This window comes from Halichoerus grypus, chromosome 3 (assembly GCF_964656455.1).
Source record: "Halichoerus grypus chromosome 3, mHalGry1.hap1.1, whole genome shotgun sequence".
Classification (NCBI taxonomy): domain Eukaryota; kingdom Metazoa; phylum Chordata; class Mammalia; order Carnivora; family Phocidae; genus Halichoerus; species Halichoerus grypus.
In genome coordinates, this window is record NC_135714.1 from 129,656,274 (window position 1) to 129,667,089 (window position 10,816).

The following is a 10,816-nucleotide window of genomic DNA, read 5'->3' on the forward strand; positions in this document are numbered from 1 at the left end:
ATTGTCATCCTCCAGACTATTGATCTCTGGGCTCAGCCACTTCCCCTCAAATACTTTCCAAACCACAGAGGGTGCATTTACTTGTATTTTGTTATTTTCAGAGTCCTTTCAGATCTCTAGTTCTGGGAGGGAGGTCAGGTTGGTGGTATTTCCGTTTTACAGAAAAGGAAATGGAGACATTGTGTGATTAGCTAGTTACCAGGTAGGAACCATAACTCAGGTCTCCTTGCTGCTGATAGTTTGGTGGCACTCGGTGACCCACAGAGAGGCCACTCCCATGCTGATCGCACAGGGCCCTGTAAGGGTCTCCCTGCGAGTCCTCACAGCGCACACTCCTGCCTTCAGTAGTGAAGACAGTTTTGATTCTTGGATTCAAGTGGGTAAATGAGCCTTAGTAATGACGCTTTTTTTTTTTTTTTTAAGTGGTGACACTTTTTTGAATTCATCATCAAACTAGATAAAAGCCACAAAATGGCATTTTTTGGGAGAAAAAGAGGAGTGAATGTGAAAGAGGAAGATGGAGATGAGGCATATGAACTAGCTCCAGGGAGATCAGGTGTAGGGAAGACCTGATGTTGGCCAGTTCCTTCCCTCATTTACTCAGCGAATGTTTATTAGCTTCTACCATGAATAAGGAAGTGTGCTGAGGGCCGTGAAGGACACATCGCCTACCGGCTCAGCTCTCAGAAATCTCAGACTCTGGTAGAGAACACAAGGCTAAAGGGCAATGCAGGCCTTAGTTGGTTAATAAAATGGGGCAGGAGGCGAGCGCAGGGAATGGCATGCGGGGCAGGAAACAGGAACTCTGTGAGGTCAGTGGCAGCTGAATTGCTGACGATGTGATGGATGACCCATTGAGAGGCCCCTGTGTACGTTACACCTATTGACTCACTGTGGTTTTCTACCTCTTTTTTGTTCGTTTATTGAGGCATAATTAACATATAGTGTTCTGTCAGTTTTAGGTGTACAACATTGAACAATTCTATGCATTACTCAGTGCTCACCATGGGAAGTGTAGTCACCATCTGTCACCACAGTGTTACAGTGTTATTAACTATACTCCCCATGCTTTACTTTAATCTCTGTGACTTATTTATTTTATAACTGGAAGTTTGTACCTCTTAATCCCCTTCATCTGTTTCCCCCAGCCCCCCACCATCTCTCCTCGGGCAACCACCAGTTTGTTCTCTGTGTTTGAGAGTCCGTTTTGTCTGTTTTTCTTTGTTCATTCATTTTGTTTCTTAAATTCCACATATAAGTGAAATCATACGGCATTTGTCTTTTTCTGTCTGACTTATTTCACTTAGTATAATACCCTCAAGGTTCATCCATGTTGTTGCAAATGGCAAGAACTCATTCTTTTTTATGGCTAATATTCCATTATGTGTATACACACACACACACACACAACACCTTTATTTTTTAAATTTTTTTATTTTTAAAAGATTTTATTATTTGTCAGAGCGCATGCACAAGCAGGGGAACCGGCAGGCAGAGGGAGAAGCAGACTCCCCACTGAGCAGGGAGCCCCACGCAGGGCTCGATCCCAGGACCCTGGGATCATGACCTGTGCCAAAGGCAGACGCTTAACCGACTGACCCACCCAGGTGCCCCTCACACTACACCTTTATTCATTCATCAGTGGACATTTAGGTTGACTTCTATATCTTGGCTATTGTAAATAATGCTGCAGTGAACATAGGGGTGCACATATCTTTTCAAAGTAGTGTTTTTGTTTTCTTTGAATTCCACCCAAAAGTGGAATTATGGATCATATGATAATTTTTAAAAATTTTTTAAATTTTTGAGTAATGTCCATACTGTTTTCCACAGTGGCCACACCAGTTTGCATTCCCACCAACAGTGCACGAGGATTCCTTTTTCTCCACATCCTCGCCAACACTTGTTATTTCTTGTCTTTTTGATTCTAGCCATTCTGACAGGTGTAAAGTGATATTTCATCGTGGTCTCGTTATTTCAGGTCTTCTGCTGACATTTAATTGGATTATTTGTGTTTTGGGTGTTGAGTTGCTTATTGACTCCTTTAATCCTTAAAGCAACTCTGTGTGCTTTTGACACACGAGGACATCAAAGTACAGAGAGGTCAAGCAACCTCCCTGATGTCACTCAGCCGGTAAGTGGCAGAGTCTGTGCTCTTCTTAACCACTGCTAGTAAGATGCAGAAGTGAGGAGATATGGAGAAGGCAGTTCCAGGAACAGAGTCTTGGCCTGGAATTACTGCTCACGAATCCCACTGCTCACTGTTCTCCAGGCCAGCTTCCTTCGTGACCTTTGCTGGGCCCTTTGAAGAGCTGCAGTGCTGGGGACTGGCGTGGGTGTGCCACTGGGGGGGTCTCCGGGGTGGGCAGCATGTCAGTGATGTCAACACTTCCGTCCTCTGTTGTCAGGACGTGTCGTGGGTTTCTGCTAAAAGGTAGCAGCGGACCAATTCTCAGCAGCTCTTCCAGTTCTTTATGGCACGAACTGTGATAAACTTTAATCTAAAAGATATTTAAAGCAGTAAAGCATTTTTTTTTTTTAACACTAAAGACTATAGGAGTGAGATGTGGAAAGTACTATAAATGTCAAGAATTTTTAGTACTGTGGTTAAGCAACACTCTTCTCAGAGTGTTGAAAAATGGGACTGAATTCTAAAAAGCAGCCAAAATAATGAAGAACTTGAATGTAATGATTTATAAAGAGTAGTGAGACTGTGTAGGGGCAGAAGGAGGCATAAATAATTCCTATAAATATATGCGGGCTGAAGATATTTAAGAATTAAGTAGTTGGGAAAGTTGAACCATTTTAATTAGTAAAACCGATTTGATATGGAAATGCACGTCATTTGAATATGTTCAAGTTTGGGCTCATCTCATCTCAGACCTGGGTTATTGGAACTGAGATGGAAACCCCTGGAACTCTTCTTAAAGCGAGGCTTCCAAGCCACTTGCTGCCACTAGATGCCCACAGTTACGAGAAGTTCCTGGTCTGGTTGCTCTTACCAGCACCCAACTTCCTCTCCATTATTTCCAACCTTTAAAAGGCTTTTTCCATGCTTCCAGAGGTCCCGGCCGCAAGAAGCCGGGGATCCTGAAGTAGCCCTCGAGGCTGGAGCTGCAGAGAGCTCGGAATGGCTTGTTTAGCCCAGCTTGTCTCCGGCAGCTCTGCTATGTGATCAGGGCTTGATTGGTAAAGGTAGGATGGTCTACCCAATACCAGGAGGTTGGGGAGAGCATGTGGAGCCTCTGGACTCCCCCAAATACCATGTAGTGAGCTAAGTCTTCCCCTGGTTGATGCGGTGGCATCATTCTTTCCCTTCGCCGTGTCCTGGGCATGGAGGGTTCCTGAGCAACCTATTTTCTTGCCACCGTTTCTGCACCAAGTTCCTTGCACAGGGTTCGGGATAAAACTCTTCTATCACATGCCCTGTGCTGGAGGTTATCTGCGGGGCCAATACGTGTGCCACAGAGTGAACAGGGTGTGTGTTCAAGGGCTGTGTCTTGAGACTTCAGTGATAGGGACCGAAGTCACGACTAGAGAGTCCACCAGTCCCCCCCCCCCCGCCCCGCCACGTAAGAGGGTAGGTGTAAAGGACCAGGGAGTGTCACCGTGACTGTTTTCTTTCTGGTTTCAGATCCCATTCAGGATGCTTCCAGGACAGGAATCGGCAAGAACCTTTTGGATGGTCCCCCAAGAGTGCTTCAGCCCTTCCTGACAAACAGAGCCAAGGTGGCTGGGGTGCCCCCGAGCCTGCCCCTGCCGGTGAGGAACACCATGCTGGCCGCCGCCCTCTTCCCCGAGTTCCTGAAGGAACTGGCTGCCTTGGCCCAGGAACACTCCATTCTGTGCTACAAGATCCTAGGTGACCTTGAGGACTCCTGTTGTTAGCTTTTTTTTTTTTTTTTTAAATAGAGGTTCTTGTTTTTTAAGGTTTTAGTGTCTTGACTGAATGTTAAATGCAAAGCTGCTTACAAGAATTTCTACTTTGATATTTCCTGACAATACTTGATTTGTGGGGAGGGCAATTTTCTGTATACCTCCTCTCTAGCCGGGTCTTTCCACCTTATATAGAATATAAGTCTCATAAGCTGGTGGCTCCTTTGGCAGGTTTTCTTTCTTCCTCAAGTTTTCCGATTGTTATTCTCCCGTCCCTTTGAGTCACTCATCTTGCAGCTGAGATCCCACTAAGCAAATACTGGGGTTCGGTGGTTTCTGGAAGTACCCCATGTCAGAAGGCTAAGGTCTTCCACACAGCACGTGAAGAATGCACATCTTCTCCGTTGCCTTCTGCATCTTGGCTCCATTTTATAAAAGGGAAGAATGAAGATGGAGCCCCTCTTGCCTCCATCACACAAGCACATATCTTCTGTCCCTTTGCATTTTACTTCCAAGGTTTGCACTCTGCCCAACACGTTGCCTTATGGTGCAGGCAAAACCACTGGTCTCAGCTCTTTGCCTGGGAAGTCAGATGTAGTTGAGAATTTGGAATGCGGGGAAATTTTCTTGTTGCTTGAGAGCTTTCTTTAATCAGTATATCACTACTTAAACACTGGAAATAGTCTTATTTTAGTAAGATTTGCACAAAATGAAATGTGCTTATGCAAACTATTACATTGGTTTTTAGAAGTTTGATCTGATGAAGAAAGCAGGGTATCATATACTTCTGTATCATTATTTTTTAAGTGTTTTATGAAAGGCAAACATTAATTTGTGAAGCTATTTCACGGTGGTTTTTTGGGGGGCCAAGGGGGGCGTACGGAGCGGGGGAAAAGGATAAAGGTAAACTAAATGTAACCTGTACAAATATTGGCGATTATTTCGGATTCTGTTTGTGTTCTCTCCTACGTTGCACTTTGCAGAGAAACAGGAACTGTACAGCCTCTCTGGGACCTGGGATGTTAGTGCAAACAGGTCACGGGGAGCCCTGCAAAGCCAAGTGCCTGCCGGTGGCTCAGTGCACACAGAAATGCTGCCTTCTGAGTAATGGGGTTCATTAGAAGGCCCCAATATGATGTATTAGTGCCTCTGTCCTGCTTTGCCGTCTGCTCCAAGAGGTGTAATTATACTTAGCGCCGGTCTCCTTAAGCCACCAAGAGGGGGAAACACATAATTGTGCGTTAAAAATGAGATCATGAACAGCTGATGTTTATGGATATTCAACTCCACCCCCTCTATTTTGGGCAGGTGAGAAGCACATAACAAGGGTGGGCCTCCCTGTTTGGAGGGAAATTGGAAGTCCCAGCTCTCCTTGTTTTCTTTGTGGACAGGGCTGCTGAGCCCTGGGGGCGGCCCTAGGTGTGGCGCTCGGCGTACGGAGTACGGGTCTGGGTTTAATCAGGGCCCTTGCAGAGGAGGGCAGCGGGGGACAGAATCACATCTGAGACCCTGCAGAGCCAAGGCTGCTGCCCTTTTGCCCTGCATGGATCTTGGAGCAGCTTTGTATTGAGAGAGAGCCAGCCCATGGAACGAGGCCCCTAGAAGACTTGGTCTGGGCTAGGAGGCTCTCAGCAGCCAGCCTCATGGTGTTTCCCAGTCCAAGCAAGAAACCAAAGATACCGACCTATTGTCCGCTTCTGGCTTCACATCTGTCTGTCTTGAAAAATGGTTTGCCCTGCTGTGCTATGGCAGCGGGGAGTGTACGAGGCCCTGCGGACGGACCTGCTCGTGGCTTCCTGGCGCTCACTTGTATCGGCAAACCCCAGGTCTCTCCTGGAAAAGAAGGTGGCTCAAGATAGAGAAAAAGGAACAGGAAGGTGGAATTTAAGCTGTAATTTATTTTCCTCTAGCTTTGTTTTGCACAAGTATTTATCTTCCAGTTTGGACTTACCAGGCACGTGAAAGGCGAAAGTCACACCTGGGAAGTGTATTCCTTAGCTTTTTGATGTGATGTACACTTCTCTCCATTATCTGGTGTTGGTGCCGATTCTTCTTCCGTCCATGTTGCTTTATTACATACAGAACACCACAGTCCCCTGTGCAGAAGGTGCCCTTTTAGGAAAGAAATTGCTTTTGTGCCTCCTAGCATTTTTTAAAATAGGTACTGAACTAGACTTACCTTAAAGGAGGACAGAGATGACCAGTATCTGGGGTGGGAGTTGGGAAAATTAACTCCCAGGTTGGGCTGCTGTAGCAAACTCACACGATAACCCTATTTGGAATTGGGAAATGGTTCATCTTTCTGAATCCGGTATAGGCCTCCTCCAGAGTATTGTGTTCAGGGGTTTTCAAAATGAAGTCAGAAAATTGACCTGGAAATACATTATGGAGAACTGGCAAACCCCACAGGGTTGAGGGAAACAGCTGGGTAGCTTGGGTGAGGATGGTTCAGGGAATGGTGTGGACATAAGAGAGGAGAAACCGCAGAGTCCTGAGGCTATAAATAGGAGAAGGCAAAACCTGAGGGGTTCAGAGGAATGAACTTTGATCTAGGCAGATAGGAAGATACTATATAGCAGGTGGGTGATGATGGGAACTCCTTGGTGGGAAAAAATCATGGTAATGAAATAGAATATTCCAATCAAAGTAATAGGTGAGGCTCTTAGAAATTTTTTTGTCATGTGTTTGGGAGAAATTTGTCAAGATACTGGCATATGCTTTAAAATGTGGCCCCGGAGTATGGTCATTTTTCCACGTGACAGGCTCCCACTCAGACACTGTGCTCCTTGCTGGAAGACACAGTGGGCACAGACCGTTTTGCCGAAGCCCCGAGAATGGTGTCGCTGTGTCTAGCCTGATGGTCCTGGGCAGTGAAAGCAACTGGAGGGTTCCTGGAACCTCACACATAAATTTCAATTCATAATGCTGGGTCTGAGGTAAAGTTCTAGATGGAGTGAATTTCATGATTCAGAGTATATGTGAGCAATGGGATATTTAATATTGATTTTTAGAAATAACCAAGGAAATGTTTTTAAAATTTCAATCAAAGAAATTCCAGGTGAGTTTAGCCTAAAATACAGTTTCTTGGGGGGTACATTACAATTTCCCAGCCATGAAACGGGGATGCTGGAGTAACCAGTTGAAGAGATGTGATTTTCTTTTTTTTTTTTAAAGCCCATTGTTGTTTTTTTTAAGATTTTATTTATTATTTGACAGAGAGATAGTACAAGTAGGCAGAGAGGCAGGCAGAGGGAGAGGGAGAAGCAGACTCCCCGCCGAGCAGGGAGCCCCACGTGGGGCTCGATCCCAGGACCCTGGGACCATGACCTGAGCCGAAGGCAGCCGCTTAACCGACTGAGCCACCCAGGCGCCCCGAGATATGATTTTCATTATCAGTACTTCCTTTCCTTGGTATTTAGAGGAATCATGAAATTGCTGCCCTTTCACCTAGTACTGTCTTGAAAAATACTTTGCTGTATTGGTGGGTTGGAACTGAGGTCTCTGTCATGGGTAGGGAGGATGCATTCAGGTCTTTTATGTCCTCAGGAGTACCTTTGTGGTAGTGGCTTTGATTTAGGTCAGATGTAGTTGCTGGTTTCCAGTCCATTGAGACATCATGGAGCCCTGGTGTTGTCGGGAGAGCATCCTCTTAGGAACAGAATCCAGAAACAGGATACGAGAATATTTGGGTTGCCTGAATGTTCAATTTGGGCAGCCAGTGGTACTCAGGGTGGAAAGATGTTTTGACGTCTCTGAACGGGCTTGGTTGCCGTGATCGTGTTGGGTTGCCGCCCAGCTCTGTTCCGAGCTTCGGGGTTGTGGAACGGCCGCACATTTTCGATCCGGATCCGTGTGCCCGGGTCGCTTTCATGAGAGTGCTGCCTGGCCGGGGTGGGCCGTGTCATGGGCGAGCTGGGCAATGTGTGCAGCATGAGCTCCAGTTCTCATTTAAGGACAGTTCAGTTTAATTGCGAATGACAGGTCCTGTATTTACTGAAATGGCTATCAAGCTTGCCATTTTTATGAAAGACGTTATTGCAGGACAGCTATTATTGCACGTGCGACTTCCAAGTCACTGGCCCGGGCTGGTGTAAATTTGTGGCTTGCCGTGAATCGCAGCCAGCTCTGCAGCGTTAGCTTTTCCTGGAAGCAGTGGTCCTCTGGTGGCTGGGGCCACACCAGCTCTAAGTCATTAAGCAGATATTCTCAGGCCCCTTCTCGCTTCAGCCATCATTCTATAAATCACACAGCACCCCTTCTCCATCAGATCACAGCTTAACACAGAACACTGTCGAACCGGTTTATACTCCATCCTTAAATCACATCATCGAGGAAGCATTTTAAGAAAATGGAGTTGATTTTTTTTTTTTTTCCCTCTCTTGAATGACTGTCATAAACTTAATGCTTTAGAAAGAGCTCTTTGGAAGACTAAGAATTGTTTTCGGGATAATTTTGCCTCAGTAAATCCTCTCTACGTTCAGGCATTTATTGGGCCATTACTTGTTTTGGAGGACATATTCTCCGGCCGCTCATTAACTGGATAAACAAACAGGGCATTAATGAAAGATTTTTGGTGAGGTTCCCCACAGGGAAGAGGACAGGGACACGATGGGGGAAGCCTTTAGTTCCTCGGTGTCTGCACTTAGGATCCTAAGACAGATGATGATTTTAGCTAGGACTGACCCTTCCCATCCTATTGGGTCATTGTGAATTTTGTTCCTGTCTTATGACGTATGAGTAAACCTCACTCACTGTCAGCCACACAAGTTACAAGACCCCCAGTAGGCATGGTCGGTATGCGTTCGATGTGTAGTTCAGGCATCTCTTGGGGAGCTGAGATTTACTGTGTCATTTCAGAATCTGACAAGGGCGATGGAAATTCTTTTTTTTTTTTTTTAAAGATTTTATTTATTTGACAGAGAGAGACACAGTGAGACAGGGAACACAAGCAGCGGGAGTGGAAGGAGAAGCAGGCTTCCCGCCGAGCAGGGAGCCCGATGCGGGGCTTGATCCCGGGACCCTGGGATCATGACCCGAGCCAAAGGCAGATGCTTAACGACTGAGCCACCCAGGTGTCCCGGGCGATGGAAACTCTTGGGCCAGATTATAAATTTCATGCAGCTGAGGCTGCAGAAGTCTGTGCTTCTGAGTGTGTGTCTGCTGACTTTTTATTGGGACAAGTCTGTAAAAGACCTGTAACAAGGCCCCTTTTTGCCTGGAGATATTTTTAAGAGGGAATTTGGTGTTGATCTTACTTAAATGATTTTTGCTAAATTGTTTGACTAAGGGAGGCAATGAGAGAGGATTTCAATCAGATTCTATCCATCTCTCACTTTAGGGCCAGCCGTATTCACAAATAATCCATGAATACATTTGTCTAAGATGTGCCAGAGAAGCACGGCAGCCGTTTCCATGCTGCTCTTGGTACTGGGTAAATAACGTGGCCTTTGAGATAGACTCAGTGTGTTTTTTCCCCCAGTAGTCACTATGTAGAATCCTTGAAGTGATGCAGCACATTCAATAGAAATGAAAAAGACGATATGAACTGTGGGTCATTTCCATAAGCTGTGTATTGAATTAATCAACTCAAAGCTCTAGAAGGGTGTGTACTTTCAAAAATTCCATAGCCTTCTTCCAGATAAGCAATAATTACAAAAGTGTATGTGTGTAAGCTCAGCGAAAACATGCTAAACTTGGTATAAATTACAATTAGCTTCCTTTTCTTGGGGCACGTACACTTTGAAAGATAAGAACAGAAGTTCACCTTGATGCATAAGCCTGGACAGAGTCAAGAAGCTCCTTCCTAGACCCAGATGTCCAGAATTTAAAAGCCTACTAGTTGGCAGCACCAAGCTCTCATACCAAAAGGCCCCACAAAAGGCTGTCTGCTAATTTTGTTTTATCAATTTAATCAACCTTCACTAAAGTTATTCTGTGCCAGGCAGTGTGCCTAGTGTTGAGGCTTACATTCCCAACCTCCCACCAGAACCAACCAGCCGACTTCCTTTTCAACTAACAGAACCCATGGTTTGGGCATGACCAGGTAGAGCTGCTTCATGCCGACCTGGAGAAGAGCCAGTTTTCCAGCACATTCCCTTCCCAGCCTGTAAGTGTGGATTCCAATGACAGATGGCAATGGCTTTACCGAGGACACTAACTCTTACATTTTAATGAGATTTTCACCAGAACAGCAAAGAACCAGACTGAGTTCTCACTCATGCAAAGACGTATTTCAAACTGTATTTGACTGAGGCCTGTTTATGAGCAGAGCCATACTTTGTGAATTTCTGACACCGTTGTTATGCAAACGTATCTTTTGAATATATAGTCAGGTTCCAAGGAAGGTAGCTGAGCTGTGCCTTTTCTATTAGCAGTTATAACAACGTAACTGTCCAGTTTTCAGGATTTCAACAGTGGGCATTCAAGACCATGGGGAAGTTGTCAGAGGTCAACACCCACCACTTAAAGGTCAGGTGTTCTCATGATGGCATTTTTCTCTGGAAATGATCAGTCCATAATACAGTTCACACTGGACATAAGTTTTGGGAAACTGTCTCCATCAGCTGCCTCCTCACCCCGCCCCCCCACCCCATCACCCATTTAAGCAAGGCCTTAATTTGAAATGGTGTGGAAAGATCCCCCAGTGGCTTCTGTAAAGTTTGATGTCCCAGAAGCCAGACCTTTGGTGAAAATGGAGTTTGTAAAACAAAACTGAACCCTATTATTTCTTACAAAACAACGATCCTGCCAAAATCCAGTCTCAGACGTCTTTGCCCATTTGTAATTCAGACCTGCAATGCGAGGAGAGAGAATGGACTCTGCCTTTCTCTCTCGAAGAGAAAAAATATCTTACTTCTGGGTTCAGTAGTTTCCAGTATTGGAGCAGAATGCGTGAGGGCCACACGGCTTCCTGGGTGAGGGAACACCTTCTCTCACAATA

At 45.5% G+C, this 10,816-nt stretch overlaps 1 protein-coding gene across 2 annotated transcripts in view; it reads left to right on the forward strand.

Moving 5' to 3' along the window:
• Positions 1-4,087, forward strand: part of FHIP1A (FHF complex subunit HOOK interacting protein 1A) — a 224,646-nt gene extending 220,559 nt beyond the window's left edge. For both annotated transcript variants that reach the window (XM_078069309.1, XM_078069310.1), the window contains exon 13: positions 3,635-4,087. In XM_078069309.1, coding sequence (XP_077925435.1) covers positions 3,635-3,888 — 254 coding nt within the window. In that variant the 3' untranslated portion in view covers positions 3,889-4,087. The remainder of the gene's footprint in view (positions 1-3,634) is intronic.
• Positions 4,088-10,816: the final 6,729 nt, after the last annotated feature.